General features: G+C 26.4%; 1 protein-coding gene across 8 annotated transcripts; it reads right to left on the bottom strand.

The window, feature by feature from the left end:
* Positions 1-6,669: 6,669 nt before the first annotated feature.
* On the bottom strand, positions 6,670-14,707 carry LOC130935685 (uncharacterized). 8 transcript variants are annotated; one of them, XR_009067949.1, is made up of 12 exons: positions 14,468-14,707; positions 13,763-13,870; positions 13,352-13,438; positions 12,900-12,978; positions 12,347-12,445; positions 12,044-12,189; positions 11,792-11,956; positions 11,015-11,127; positions 10,228-10,325; positions 8,392-8,495; positions 7,611-7,688; positions 6,670-6,944 (listed from the first exon to the last, which is right to left on the bottom strand). XR_009067949.1 is itself a non-coding variant. In XM_057865550.1 (4 exons), the coding sequence occupies exon 1, from the start codon at positions 9,815-9,817 to the stop codon at positions 8,909-8,911; it is 909 nt and encodes a 302-aa protein (XP_057721533.1). In that variant the 5' UTR covers positions 9,818-10,221; the 3' UTR covers positions 6,670-6,944; positions 7,611-7,688; positions 8,392-8,495; positions 8,581-8,908. The 8 variants fall into 8 exon arrangements, 1 of the variants encoding a protein (XP_057721533.1); XR_009067952.1 differs by having other exon boundaries at positions 12,900-12,972; XR_009067945.1 differs by lacking the exon at positions 12,347-12,445.
* Between the last annotated feature and the right edge of the window lie 2,696 nt (positions 14,708-17,403).

Genomic DNA, 17,403 nt, shown 5'->3' with positions numbered 1-17,403 from the left:
CGTTTGGTCTTCTATCAGGCACCTTCCAAGATATTAAGTCCCATCTCATATTAAATCATGGAAAGACGCCGAGTTTTTACTTTTTACTTGGTCTAGGTAAAGTCCTTAAATGGTGTATTTTTTTTTAAAAGTGATGTTAGGAAGCTAAAGAGTAATTACAATATGAAAATGTTACGAAAAAATTTTTATTCCCTTGATAAGTAAGTGACATACACCTCCTTATCATTCATTCTTCTTATTATCCATCTTTTTTCTAGTTATTTTGAGTCATTAATGTTCTTTTCAAAATTAAATTCCTAACATCCCTCAATCAGATTATTACCCATTAAAATGTAATTTCTCTGCAAAAATTTTGGAGATTAAATTAAAAAATTTTAACAACTTCTATTATAAAAATAAAAATATTTAATATATAAACTATTAGAAAATAAAAAATAAAAAATAAAATATAAACAAAAATTTAAAAATAAATTTTTAAAAATAATTATTAATTCGTCATATTAAAATCAATAAATAAACAAACATATGAATATTAAATAAAAATATTAGAATAATTAAAATCATGACTTATTAGTGCACATATGAGATAATTTAAAAAATTCAATAAGATGCATAGTTTAAAATTTGGTAATATTAATTATAAAAATTTATTAATTATAAACATCATATGTATGAAATTATGAATATTATGAGTACAAAATTATGGATGTTATTAATATGAAATTATAGACGTTATATGTATGAATTTATGAATGTTATGAGTAAATTTATCAGTTGAATAAATTAATTTAAGAATTTGACATTTTTTCAAATTCAATTATGATAAAATTTAAAAATATGTATTAACTTGATAGTTACTTATGCAATAACTAAAAAATGATATGTGTATGGATGTAATATCTAATAAATATGAATTTAATTTTTAGATGTTAGTTGTATATAATTATGGATGTTATGTATATAAACTTATGAATGTTATGCGTATGAACTTAGTTAGCACACTTACTATACTCTAATTATGCACATAAAAACACAAAAAAAAAATCAGTTTATTATCGTACCTCATCAAAGTTAGTGTGGTTTTTCATATTCTTGAAAATTGGTTGACCAACAACAACCATATCGGATGAGTCTGTTTGTTGTTCAAATTCTTCAGCACCTTCTGCCATAGGTACCGTATTAAAGTCAAATTCAAATGACATACTATTTGCAATGATAAAGGCGACTTCTTGTAAAATTTCTTGGTTTATACACTATTGTGCTTGCAATGGTATTATTTTTGTAATTTTTGAATGAACATAATTGAATTAATGGAAGGTATATATTAGGATAGTTTTCATGTTTTATATCTCCATTAAGTCATGATAAATGCCTTAACGGATAAGAATTAATTATAATTATTGGATGTAATTGATATTATCATTACCGTTCTTTATTATTATTATTATTATTATTATTATTATTATTATTATTATTATTATTTTAAATATAAAAATTAAATTATAAAAGAAAATATTAAGTATTGATTACAAAAATGCCTAATATTAAGGGATATAATATGATAATTAATATCATTAATAAGTGAATTTGATAAGAATATGATAAGTGGAATAATAAGAGAGTGTGATAAAAAATAAAACTATTATTAAATGATATAAATGAAGTAAATTATAGAAAATTTTGGCTAATTATGCTGAAAATATTTTGTTACCAAATTTTTTTCTTTTTTGAAATAAGGCTTTCTGTAATGTGACATAAAGACTCCTTTTTTACTTAAAAACTAGTGTATGTTCCCGTGTCCTACACGGGATCTTATATAAAATTATATAAAATTTTTTATTAAAAGATGAAACAAAAAATATTAAAAATAATTGGTATTTGTTTTAACCAATTTGAATTAGTTGAATGGTCATCTCACTCAATGATTTGCCCGCTTAAGTAAGTATTTGGAGTTCGAATCTGGTCTTCTATGTGTAACAATCTATTAGTTAGCAGTAGACACTTAATAAATAGAATATCAATACGTGATGGATTAGTCCTTGGCCTACCGAATTAGAAAATCTGTAGAAAAATATTGTATTTGTCTTTAAAATAAATTAATTTCTCACTAGTAGAAATACTTATGAACTTTTGTCTTTGTTAAAATTTACCTAAGATAATTTTATTTGTTGGTATTGTATTGATTCTTGAAGTTAAAAAAATATGAACTATATTATTACTTGTTAAAAAGATTCACATTTTATGACATGAGTTTTAAATTTTCAATCTTATAAATTTATGTCATTACAAAAGTTATTAGATTGATTAATATTTTTTGGTAATATCGTGTACTAAAACAGCATTATTGAGTATTAGTTAGTGTGAAGAAAAACCAATAACAACTTTTGTTATTCAATATATAATTTAGGAAAATTTTCCAATGCATCCAGAATACCGGCGTTTTAGTAACCTTAAAGGATGATTTTAATAAATATATATTATATATACATTTTTATAATTAAGATCAATGGTTAAAATTATTGGAACACCTGTGTATTTGGTATACATGAAATTCTTCCTATAATTTATTCTATTGAAAAATAAATTAGTATTTCCTGAACTAATAAATACATTTTTTTAAATTTTTTATACCATTTTATTTGATAATATTTGTCATGAAAAAATAGTAAATGACCACATTATCCTACAATATGATGTATAAAGTAATTTTTTATCTTAAAATTAATTTGGGTTAGTGAGATAAAATTTAAAATATTTTTTTTATTTTCTTACTCAAATTTAAATTAAAATTTAGATTTGATTAACCATTCTTCCTTTTTTTAATTTTAATAACAAAAATAAAATTAGTTATGTGCAAAATATTCAGCATTTTAATAATTTTAATCATTTAAATTTTAGTTACCAAAAATTGGGTTAAAAATTAATTATAAACTTAATAATCGATAATATATATTATATTAGTACGTAAATAATAATATCTAATGTATTAATTATTTATTTTTTTAACAAGACTAATGTATAATCTATTGAGGATTGATTTATTGTTCAAAGATTTTTTTATAAACTTTGTAGGATGTGAAAATAATGATATCATTTTTTATTATTATTTAAAAAATTATTCATACTTTTTAATTATATAATTAACTTAATTAATAACTTTTATTATTATTTTTATACTAAAATATATCAATTTATAATATTTACATTTTTTTACTATTAATAAGTAAGTAGGTATTTATACCATTATACTTATTGTCCTAAATAATGACTTAAGTTTCTTATTTTGTATGTTAAATAATATATTGTTTCTTAAATTCATTAAATATTAAGATGAGAAAAATTATGCAATAAATTATATAAATAGTCATTACAAAAAAATATATTTATCATATATAATAATCCTTGATATATGTAGAGTTATGTATATATTAGGATTATCTATTTTAATTATGTGAGTGATTATTGTTATTTTCACTTTTTTCATTAATTTGAATTAAAAAATCTCTTGTAAATATATCCAACTTTTACATATACTAAGTGTTAGAATATTAAATAGTATAGTATTTGTTATAACAATGACTCAAAATATTAATCCAAGATATACTTGAACCTAGTAAGACCTCAATGCAAGCAAGATCAACCCAGACTCATTGTTAAGGTTCCAAATCTGACTTAGGTTATTACCTTAAAAGCTCAATATAGATGAAGTCCACGTGTTCCCTCTCAAATCGGCTTAAATTGTTTCTCCATTGCTAGTTAGGTATGGTAATGGGTATGCTCCCGTTCCTTCTCCGTCTTTGCAAATTTCTGTTTAATTATCCCCCTTAGAGAACACATATCTCCTCGAGCATATCTACGAATATTGTTTGAAAATTTTTGAAAAAAAATTAACACAAAAAGGCATAATAAAATAATTATACAATAATCAATTTAATATAATTCAACACAATTCATAACATATTCATTGTGAAAAATAACATTTCAAAAGGAAAAAAACATAAAAACATATTTCAACATAATAACATAACATAATTTTTTAGGATAATACTGAACAACGTGGTGACGGACTTGAGAGGTAGAGGAAGAGAGAGAGAGAGAGAGAGAATTGAGGCTAAGAATGAGTCTGAAAAAAAAAGGAAGGATTCGAATTTAAAGCAGGAATTAGGGTTACTAAATTTAAGAAATAGATTTATGTATATATAAATTAAAATAAATTAGTAATTTTATATTCGCGTGGATTTATAGGCCCCATACATACGGATACTTATGTCTGTGTCCCTATCCATTTTTGCATGGCAGGTCGTGAGAATTTTATGGGTCCCCATCTAGCCCAAAACGCAAGTAATCCTTGTGGTCCCTGATATTTTTGTGATCATTCATATCGTTAGCATTCATTGGTTTGTGGTGTGGAGTTATATTATTCCAGCCACTTTATCAATTCTTAGATAATCAAAGTCTAGGTTATATCATTCTTATAAAGTCACATGTATCCTTGTTATAATAATATTAAAAGAAGATAAATGGATAACCACTAAATAAGTCACATTTTTCATATATATCAATAACTAATGTCACATATTATAACTTGTGAAATCATAATACTTTGAGAAGTGATGTATAAGTAACTTAAATGTTGATAAGTCTGAAAAATTTAAAAATATAAAAAAATTGCATGTTGATCCATAAGATTTATTTTTAGAAATTTGTCTATAATCTATTATTAATAACTTTAAAATTACATATATGTTATTTATCTTATATATTTTATATTTTATAGAGACTTATAATTTTTTTTATCAGTGATGTTAGTAGTTATAGAGAAATTTTTATCTTTAAATAAAATTATAGAAAAAGTAAAAATAAAATTAATTGCTATTTTTCTGACAATTCATTTAGTTTTTAGTTTAAATTAAAATTAAATTATATATTCAATTTATATTTGTTTATTTATCCTAATGATTGTATATAATAGATAATATATTTAAGCATGTTTTGAAAGAAATTATTCAATTTTATATAATTGAAAGTTAACTATAAAATTGATACTAAGATGAAGTAAAATATAATAAATATATGAGGTGCAAAAGTAAAATAAATAATTAAAAAAAGGGGTACCAAAATAATTAAAAAAATAAAAGAAGACAGAAAAGACAATGTGTGTAGTTGATAAATACACATTGTAAGAAAAATTTAGTATAATCAATAAATATAAAAAATAAAAAACAAAAATTAAAATATGTTTTTATTAAAAAATTTCAACAAAAAAAAATCATGAAGAAGAACCTATTAATCACGTTTTATGAAAATATTATAGAAAATTTAAAATATTAGTAAATAAAATAATAACTCTTTTAAGAATTATTAATCAAAATACATAAAAGTACATTCTAAAAAATAATAAGAGAATAATTCTATTAATACACCTTTAAAATGCACCACTTTAATAAGTTAGATACCTTTAAAATATATCACTTTTATTATATGAAAATAAGTTAGATACCTTTAAATGTGATTACGATAATTAACTAAGTATTATATATTTTTTATTAATTTATATTTAATAATTTTCCTCTAATAATACATTTAATAATGTAACAATTAATTTGTTGTATCTGTAAAACTTTTAATATAGTAAAAATATAACATATGATGCAAAAAAAAAAAGTTAAAGCGACATAAATTTTTTACTAAAAGAAAAATATTTTTTTTTCATTATTTAGATACATGTCTACCTTTTTCCAGTTATAAAAATGACAATTAAGTGTACAAAATATAGCAATCAATAAAGAAATATAATTAAATTAAAATAAAATAAAGATTTTTAATTATGATCATTAATATAATCATATATATTTACTTCAAGATTTATACTTTGAAAACTCAGAATATTAATATCTTGTATTTTTTAATTTTTTAATTATAGCTATCACAGATATTAGTTATTTTACAATAATGACAATGTTCTGAAAAAAATAAACATAATTAAACGATCTTAAAAATATATAATAATTTTTAAAATAACAAAAAGTATACAATTACCTAAAATACAGTATTTATATAGCAACTGAAATTTAATTGCCAATATAAAAGTTATATATAATATCATATCGTAATCATGTAAGTGTTTAATCAAAGAATTTAATATTTATATAATATGACAAAATAAATTAAAATTTGAGCTTAACCATAGTAACACTACAAGATTTTTGTTTATTTGTGGAGGTTTTTTTCTTATTTGTGGAGGTTTATAACCCCCACCAAATGGTTTGTGGGGGTTTCTAAAACCCCCAAAATTTGAGGTGCCACGAGGTCTTTTGTGGGAGTTTTTAAAAACCTCCACAATCTATTCAGTGGGAGTTTTGTGAGTGTTTAGTGGGGGTTTTATATTAGACTTTTGTGACGGTTTTAAATCACTTTTGTGGCAGTTTAAAACCCCCACAAATTGATTTTTTAATTTAACAAGAATTAACTATTTTGTATGATTTTCAAACCTCCACAAATTCTGTAATTAATTATTTATTTTTAATTACAAATCATTCATTAATCTCATCTCATTCATATACTCTCAATTAGAAATTTATTTTTTAATATCAAAATTTAAAAACTAAATCTTTTATAACACAATTTCTCAATATAAGATATAACTCTATATATAAAAATATTCTCAATGTCAATAGTTCCAAACACAATTCCATATGATATTGTTCTACATAACTATTATTGTTTTTCTTTAAAAAGTAAAATAATACAACTTTAATATTTCAATATCATCTAATTACATAAAAGCCTCAAAATAAAATCAGTAGCATAGAAGTAGCACCATCTAATATATAAAAACAGTAGCATAGAATTAGCACCATCCACAAGCCTGTAATTTATGCCTTTTTCTTTTTGGGCATGGCGACTGATAGTGATAGTCATGGTCCATAAGCCATCGAGTATATCTACAAAAACAGTCACATAATTGGAATCAATAGCTGTTCACATTTTCAATCGGTTTTTAATTTAGTTTAGTGCATCAAAATCAAGTATTTAAATCCCTAAAATCACTTCAAAAAATAAAGAAGCTTGTTTGATTTATTAACTACTGTTTCCAAGATGGACTTTGCTAAAAAAATAACAATAATTGCACATCCTAAATACAAAATTATAAATAAATAAATAAAAGAAGCTTGTTTGATTTATTAACTACTGTTTTCATTCTAATACCCCGCATATATATAGCTATTTTAGAGCTGCCAATACTTTTCAATGAAGAATGGAGTAAGAATGTCAAAGAAGAAATCATCATTATCCACACATTTTATATATATATATATATATATATATATATATATATATATATATGTCAATGGTGCTGCTACCCATCTTGCAATAAACATGTTGAAAATACAACCTCCAACATGCAGCAATGGTTCTGCTACCCATCTTGCATGTAGCCCTCTTGCAATTAATACTCGTCTCATTTTCAGCAGCCATTGATCCAACACAAGAGTTCATCCAAGTCCCAATAAGCAACTCAAATTAAATAACAAATGTATGCAGCACACAGAAAAATCTCAATAGCAACAAATACTATTAATTAAAAAGGGTAATAGTGATAATAATACCTCTGGTAACAATTCCAACTTCAGTACAAAGCTCTGCCTTTACTAATTATTATTAGTGGTTGTCTTTCCATATGAAATCTGCTCCAATAAATAAATATTATTAATTAATAACATCATCAACCTTTGGTAAAATGTCAAGCACATAATAAATAAAAAGCATAAAACGTTATCTTTGGTAAAATTTTGTACAAACTTTCATTCAAACATATCCCTTGCCAAGTTAGTAGCTACATTATCTTCAATAGCATCGCTATCTAATAAATTGGTAGCTAATTGGATGTACTCATTATTGGGGTCAAATAATTGTTCAAGTTCTTGCTCTTGATACGGCTCATTTTCGTACACTATATCTTCATTTCCTTGACCCATGTCATACATATCCCTTGGCTTGACATGCACAGCAATACTCCACCCTTTATTTACCATATCATCAACATAATACACCATTTGTGCTTGAGATGCTTCAATATAAGGTTCATGTTCCTCACGCTCACCCGTGTGAATTAATCTATCAAAATTGACACAATTGAAATTCCAATGGTCCTTTTTATAGCCTCTGTCCCTAGTAGTGTCAGCCCATTTGCATTTAAAAAGAACAACAGCAAATTGTCCATGGTATTTAAGTTCAATTATATCTTCTAACTTGCCATAATATGGCAAATTTGCTTGTCTCATATTTCTATCAGCAATACTTGCAATGCAGGGTGTGTTAGAGACTAAGAATACTCCACTATTTTGTGTCTTAAGACCAAATTCTCTAGTCAAAGTTCGAAATCTATACCTATTGATGTCATAAACAGAAAATCTCATTGCATTCATCATTGGGCCTCGTACAAGAAACTTTATATCAGTTGACATTTCGTATGGATTATCTGGATTCACACTCTGAAATAAATAAAAAGTATCAGTCAAGATTATTTAGTTAACTAATATACAATGTATACTTTATAAAATATGAATTTTCACTTACTAATGCTTGAAATCAATCAACAAAATCTTTATTAACTTTCTTTTATATCTCTGCAGGTGAGAGTCTTCTTCCCTTTGAAGTTCTCCTAATGTGGTCTCTAAAGGCATTGATATATGGTTTCACACCTTCGCGATTGAAAACCACATAACGATGAGCTTGCAACTTCTCTATTTTAGTTAAATTGAAGTTTGAATGACCTCCATGTGGAGTACCTAACTTGGGCAAGACTGAAGACATTTCATAAGGGGGATCATAACAAAGACGACTAGGCCTGTTAAATCTAGTCTCCATGTCGTCAATATACCGAGAACAGAAAGTAAGAGACTCTTCAGCTAAATAACTCTCTGACAAGTGGTTTAAGATATATGTCAATATTATTTTCGGGATTATGCTTGCCAGGTATAACCATTGACAGGATAAAGGAAGTGTGTTTCATACACATCCAAGGAGGAAGATTATATGGAATCAGAAACACAGGCCAAATGCTATGAGTAGAACTCATTGATCTATAAGGATTAAAACCATCACTAGCAAGTCCTAAGCGAACATTTCTAGGTTGTAATCCAAACTCTCTGTGTGTTAAATCAAAAGTCTTCCACGCCTCACCATCCCTTGGATGCACCATTTTGTCATTTTCTCCCTTCGCTGTTGCATGCCATAATATATGCTCTGCAGTTTTATGACACATGAACAATCTTTTCAACCTTGGTTTCAACGGAAAGTATCTCAAAACCTTGGCAGCTTGCTTTTTCTTCTTCTTCTTCTTAGAATTCCACCTAAAAGCACCACAATGACCGCATGTTTGTTGGATGTTGTTTGGGTCTTCATCCTCGAACAACATACAATCATTGGGGCAAGCATCTATCTTAACATAGTCAAGACTTAGTTTTTGAATTAGTTTCTTTGCCTGATCAAAAGTCGTAGGCAAATTCACACAACTAAAAGCATCCCTCACCAACTCAAGTATCATGGTAATGGCCTTGTCACTTAGTCCACACAAGACTTTAATATGATACAATTTGACTATGAATTCTAGCTTTGTGAAGTCACTTCCTTCCTGTAGCTTTTGAATGCCTTCCTTGAGAAACTCATCAAAGTCTCTGTGATTTTCTGTTGGCTCATCGTTTACAAAATCTTCCATGCCTGAATCTTCACCACTCTCCTGATCCATATGTATCCCGAAAGCATCATTTACCATGTTATCTAGGGGATGTTCAGTTGCCAATGTCTCGCGCATGACATGTGCACTTGTTGAGAATTCGGTTACTTCTTTCTCGCCATGAAAGTTCCATACAACATAATTCTTAGGGAATGGTTTGTAAAGTAAATGATCTCTAACATCTTTTCGAGCATGCCATTTGCGAAACCCACAACTTGGACATGGACATATTATCTTACTATTCCCAATTGCTCCATGTTGAAATGCAAAATCCAAGAAGTTTTCTAGACCAACTATATATTCATGAGTTTCGTGGCTTAGCAATCCAAGATTTATCCATTGTTGCTAGTTAAACTTCAAGTAGGGAAAAATAATTACTAGACATGTGTACTACTAAATATATATGGGATTTCTAAGATAATAAACTACAAAGCTATAATAGACTTCTAACATATTTAAAACAAAATAGGATATAATTATTATCTTACCTCAACAAGTGCTTGTTCAAAAGTAATAACAAGAAACTGGTGAGAGAAAAACCAGTACCCACTTTAATCCCAGAAACAGAAGAAATCCAAGCAAATACCTAATAAAACCAGAAATTAAATCCATGAGTGAGTTTAATTTGTAAAATAAAAATAAAAAAATGAAAGAGAATAATTAATAGCAGTACCGAGCCTCCTCTGCAAATTAAACTCAAATAGCAGAACATAATAATTAATAAAGAGAATAATTTGGTGTATTGGTTTTTTTGTTTAATAAATGAAGTGATAGTTCTCTAATTAGTAAAGAACCTGATGAAAAATAAATTTGGTGTATTGTTATTTTTAAATATAAATATTTATAATATTGACAAATTTAAAAAAAAAAGATACTAATTTTATACACATGAAAATAAACAAGTGGAGGATCAATAAAATAAAAAATGTGTAAATTAATAAATACATAATGATTAATTTAGTGAAAATTTTTAGTATACATAAAATATTTATTTAAAAAAATAGTAAGGATTGAATTCATTGATTTAAACATGAATTTAAGAATGGGTTTCATTTGCATTTTCATTTTTTATTTTTATTAAAATTATTTTTATACTTTTCTTTTATAAAATTTTAAAAATAAAAAATATTAAAAACAAAAACAGAAATAAAAATATAAACTAAAGGCACCTTAATATATTTAAATCTTAGAAGACTAGTTTGCTAACTTAGAAACGAAAATTGTGTCCAAAAAATTAAATCAAACTACTAGAATTATTCTATACGAGGTTTTTACCTGTACATGTAAGCGTCAATGGATGTAGGAGTGTCATTTGAATCAAGCAGACAGCCTTCACTCACCCAACAGTCACCACATGCATCCAATTCCCACCCTTTAAGCTTCCCTTCCTATTTAACAACAATGAACTCCATGAAATCTCAATATACGGATCTTCAATTTATTTAAAGCTTTAAACAAATACACATACCTCATAGGATTAATATAGGCTCTCATAATGCACAAACACTCATTTTATAATTGAAACAGACTACACATTATCGCTTTGCAAAGGTAAATAACCAATACTTTATAGATATAACTATAAGGACTAAACCTAAGAGAAATTGTGGTAAAACTTCTGACCCAATTCAAAATAAATCTTAGCAATCTACTTCAAGTTACTAATGTACTAAAACTAGCACAAACATAGGTGAGCTTATCAAGAAGAGAAACAAAAATGATAGATATATCAAGTTAAATGCATCTAGAGTAAAGATGGAAAATATTTCATACTTAAGCATGATTTAACGAATAAATAAGCACCAGAAAGAAAGTCTATAAAGAATAGTGAAGTGGTTGGACTGAGAAATATACCTAATGATGTATATAATGAAGAAAGTTATACCTCAACTTACAAGATTAATGAGAAAATTAATTCAAGACAGTCACAGAAGAGAACAACTTGGACTGATAACAGAATAAGGCACATCAATTATGTTACCATCTCTTGTATGCTATTCTAATCAGTAAATGACATGAGAAAAAGGCATGGTCAAAAACAAATATGCATACCTCACTTGTTCCAGGGCTATTGCAAATACAACAGTTGATGCAAATTTTCTTATCGTCAACAACCAAATTGTTATTCAGATTATCATCTTCAACAACCATTTCTGTTTCGGGTTTAGGAGCGGCAAGATCATCCAGTTCATCGTACCATTGTTGTGCAACACTAGCCTGCACCAAGAGTTCAACACATAAATTTTGGCAACTGCAGAACTAGACTACTTCACCAAAGAATGCTACAATTGGCAAAGAAAAAACCTTGTCTATGGATCCTAGACCATCATCAATTCCAAAAATTTCAGTAGCTGAACCTTTAGCTTGTCGCCATATACAGGATTCTTGTAATGGTTCTACAAGTTCAACATCAGCAGAAATCTCCACACCCAACTTTATGTAAACCTTGCCTATCACACATTGAAGCAAAATTCTAAGTTGGCAAAGATATGTAATAATTCAAGTTGCAGCATGGCATTGTGGTGGATGATAAAGTACAAATACGAAAATATTTACACAGAACAGCCCTGCTAGTAAACTACTAGATCTATCTCAAGCTCTTTGTACCTCAGTTTTTGCTTTGGCATAATATCTCTCAAGGTGAGTATTAGCTCAAATATGTGGGTGCACCAATACAAACGCTTTCAATCTAGAATAAATCTCAGCCTTAACAACAAATAACCAGAAGTAAATAGAAGTAACTCAAAACTCTAGTTAAGAGACAACTGATAAGAGCAGGTAGCAAGGGAAATAGTTAATTAATCAAGTAATTATAATTCACAATTAGAAAGAAAGATAGAGAATCATGTTCATAGAAAATAATCAAACTGGTAGATGGAAAAAGGGCAGTGTTTACAGCAGTAATAAGAGAAAGGCCTGTGTCAAAAAAGCCTAAGTCATTGATTTTAAACATACATTGTAAAAAAGCCTAAGTCACATACATAGTAAAAAATACTCATTGATTTTAAACATATTCTATAAGTCAAACTTAAAAAATAAGAACAGAAAATAAAAATACAAAATGCAAATCAACCAACCAAAACAAAGTAACTAATTATCACTCCTAACATAACAGTAATTAATGTCTTGACTTAAAAAAATACAGAATAAAAGGGAATACCAGTAAGAAAGTTGCAACAGAACAGAGGAAGCTCTTAAGAAAGGAAGATCTCAAGATCCATCAACAAAAGCTTCTGCATCTTTGGAAAAGTCAACATCAGTAATTATAGATAACAAATCTTGTCTCCTCCGCTTAATTATAGCAAGTTTCCTCCGCTAGCCTCAAGCTCAGGGCTTAGAGCAACACTTGTCACTTAATTATAGCAAATAACAAATCTTGAAAGATAGGCAGTTAAAGGTAGTTAAAGAGAGATAGATCTAAGTTTAAGGTAAGACGAAAGGCAGTTAAAGAAAAACACGATATAAATAAACAGATGAGGACTTAATTACTCATGCATTCTAAGACCAACAAAACCCTCATAAGAAAATCTCATATATAAATTCCTGGATGAAAGAATAAAAATAAACCTACAATATAATTGAAAATAAACTGTTAGTTTCAACTTTCAATACCTGTTTCAGGTTAATCAAGAAGTTCCTGGTTAGATAAGCTTGGACAATTGCACGAGCACTCAGAAATAGTAGCTGATAACAATTTTCCTAACACAAATTCAGTATCCAGCATTAGATTTGAGATTCAATTCAATGAAACAATAGGTAGATAATAACGTCAACCATGCTGGGATGCATTTACATTTGATAGAAGAAAAAGTTAAGTTGACAACCATTACTATGTAACAAGCTTGCTGAAGAATGCAAGGTGAAACATGGAAACAAAAGAAACAAAAAAAAAAACGTAGAGCATGCAATTGGACTATGGACCATGGACAATTGGTATCAGTTTTGTTAGACACAAAAAAAGCCACCATCTCAAGATGTAAATTAAATGTAGATATTATTATCATGTCAAATTTGGTAATTTACCTCCAATTGAGATTTTTGAAAAATAATGATAACATGGAAGAAAATATAGCTGGAGAGTGAGAGTGAGATGAGTTGCAGAGTAAACTGATAAACTCTATCAACTCAAACCTGCAAAAGCATCAAACAAAGGGAAAAATATTCATATAATAATCTTTTTTTCCTCATTCATTTTCACCCTTTCGGCTGCGCACTCCGAGTCACATTCAATCCGAAAACAAAATTTCACAGAAAAACAAAAATAAAATAATTGAAACTTGAAACCCCCCAAAACAACGCTCTTCTCGTTCTTCTTCTCTGAAATTAGAACACAAGTTTGACACACACACACAACACACACATTTGCCCAACCATGGCCATAGTCTATTTAGCCAATAAATAATTACAGCAGAAGCAGATAAAGACCACTTCGGATCTCACCATACACATATATTCAATCCAAGCAACTTTTGAATCCCTCCTAAAACCATCCATTGTTAGCTACATAATGACATTAATATGGCAAAAAACCAAAATGCGCATAACATGGTTAACCAAAAATAAATAAGAAGAAGAAGAAGAAACAGCAATACGGAAATAGCTGAAAAAAATGAAAGAACGCATTTAGGAAAATCCAGAAGCATAGCGAATGGAATTTGCAAGGATCTGATATGTGAGGAGTTTACTTAGCAACCATTCTGGCGATGAAATCCTCGTAACGGATCTTACCGGGCAACATCAACCTCCCTGATCCAGAAGTTCTCGATCCAGAAGCTCTCTGCCGCAACGGACACGGCAATGGTGATGGTGCCGGCGGCGGAAACGGCAGTGAGAACAGCGGCAAGAATGGCGTATGTAGAAAACTTAGGGTTTCATTCTCTCTCAGCGAACTCGGTGCCCCACATTTTGGGAAAAAAAAAAGAGAAAATGATGTTTTATTCCAAAACTTTGAATGTTAATTAATTATGAGTAGAGGTTTTTTAAAATGCCATAGATAAAATATATTGTGGAGGTTTTTAAAACCTCCATCAAAATACTCCCTCAAATCAATATTAATCTTGTAGTGTAATAAGCACTCAAGTTTAATTTTTCATAAATCAATTTTTTTGTCAAAGTAAATTATGCAATAAAAAAATCCATAAAGACATTATTGATGCTCAAATAATATAAATAATATCATATTAATTATATTGATACAATAATCTAAAATTATAAAGTTAAATATATATATATATATATATATTAAAGTAAAAAAAATCTATTCATAAATAAAAAAACTAAAAAATTATTCTTAAAAATTGAATATACAAATAAAAAAATAAATTATAACTTACAAAAAATATCTCTAGAATTTATTACATAAATAATAAAACTGTAAAAGTCATGTATCTATATAAATTAAATTATATTATATTAAATTATAAGATATCTATATATTTAATCAACCTAATTAATTAGTTATAATTGATTTGATTTAATAATTAAAATTTTGAATAATACTTTTTTAGAATATGCCAATCCAAATAATTTAGATATAAGAAAATTTTGACCAAATTATATAATACAATATAATATTTCTAGAAATTTTTTTTATAGCAGATTTAGCGCTAAAATATTTATCAACATTTATAATATAATCTAATTTCATAATTATTTAAACTTTATTTTTATAAAAAAAATCATATTTTTTATTTTGAAAAAAATATTTATTCAATATTATAATTTAAATAGAATATAAAATAGATATTAAACCAAATTCTTTTAGTAATTACTCAATCACAAATATCTAAAAGGGACGTAAAATTTAAAAGCATACAAAGTAAATATAACACTTACAACTTTTACACTAACACGATAAAATGATCATAAAAAATCTTTTTAGCTCAAATTAAATAGAACAATATATAATAATAAAGAAACAATCAAATTCAAAAATGTTATAAAACACCTATCATGCACTACGAGTATTAGCATTGAGGAAGCTTTAACCATTTATTCTTTTATTAACCATCTTTTTATCTACTCTGCACTTCATCTACAAATACGCCAAGGATCAAACCCATGCTTAAGCCTTTCAAACTCCTATATATTCTTGTCAAACATAATATTATTATGCGTCGTCCACACACCAAAGAACCGAAATTAACAAAATCATCCATCTTTTCTTATAGAAATTACTGAATAGAAAAACCATTGGTAAAAAGATGAGGTTCTTTTATAATATATATGACTTCTTATGATGATAAAATAAAAATAAAAGACGTGGAATAATATTGTGTATATTTAAGTTAATTTTAATTTTTTTAATAACCAGATTTGTTATAACGTAACCAATAAACAATGACAAATAATACAGATTGGATATGTTTTGAGTATAATATACATTTTATTATTTTGTATGAAAAAATATTAGTTTTAATTTATATATTTATTATTGGGTATTAAAAATAAAAAATATTTGTATTGTTAGCATTTTTTTAACCTTCCTCAATTCCAACCATGAAAAATTTGCCTACCTCGTTAGAAAAAAATGTAATTTAATTAATTTTTATCTAATAGTGCTATACATTGGGATAATCATAGGAGAATTAACTTTGGTGAAGTAACACTATGGTGTTTATTTATCACATGAGTATTTTTATATATAGAATTATCAATCAATTATGTATGACTTCTGATGAAAATAATATATTCAACATGAATATTGTTTATTAGGTAAAAGATAACAAATTCACAAAAAAATTAATTACAATGGGTATATTTATTTTAAAAAATATTCTTATATTCAATACTATATAAAATACCATAGCCACCCTGAATTACTACAGTTTCAACTACCATCAGCAACGATATAATACTTAAATTGAGACATTTTTGAGTTATAGTATTCATCAAACCAACAATAATAAAATACTCATCCATGCATTCTCATTTTGAGTACATTTATACATAAAAGAAATTATACATAAAGAAAAAAAAAGAGGTGAAATAACAAAAGCGATAAAAATGATGATTCTTATAATTTTGTGTGGCTATCTATATATAGAATACCAGAATACCATAATTATCTAACAAAATAAATTCGTATTTATTGCATTCAATTTGAATAAGTAAAAAATCATCTTATTTTAGTTTAATCCTTAATTCACATTACTTTAATTTTGCTCAATATATCTGATTTGATTTGATTTAATTATTAATAAAAAATATCTCGATTGTCTTTTTCATTCATAGATTTATTATTTTAATGATTAATAAATTAATTAAATAAATTAAAAAATACTAATAGAACATTAAAAGAAATAAATTAGAAAATAGTATCAAATCAAATTGATATAAATTATAATAAATTATGTGATATTTAAATAATTAACTATATCAATTAGTTGATATAGTTAATTTATCGTAATAAATTATATTTAATGAGTTAAAAAATAAATCGTTAAACACTCTCAAAAGCATGTCATGTCAACTTATGAAACTATCAACTACCTAATATTATGGTTTAGTTGATAAGAATGATGACATTAATATTTTTTCTAAGTCTTATTTATAATTAGAAAAGAGTCATAAATAAATTTATTTTCTTAATGACGGTTAATTTTGCTGTGAAATTTTATATTGCCTTCAAAATTTTAGCGTAATTGAGTCTAATTTTTACATTT

This window comes from Arachis stenosperma, chromosome 1, assembly GCF_014773155.1.
Source record: "Arachis stenosperma cultivar V10309 chromosome 1, arast.V10309.gnm1.PFL2, whole genome shotgun sequence".
NCBI classification, from domain to species: Eukaryota; Viridiplantae; Streptophyta; class Magnoliopsida; order Fabales; family Fabaceae; genus Arachis; species Arachis stenosperma.
The sequence above is the reverse complement of the archived record's forward strand: the minus strand, read 5'-3'. Positions and strand labels throughout refer to the sequence as shown.

What these genes read in the sequence shown, in the direction of transcription:
- LOC130935685 (XM_057865550.1), bottom strand. Translation starts at nt 9,817, where the DNA reads ATGCGCGAGACATTGGCAACTGAACATCCCCTAGATAACATGGTAAAT.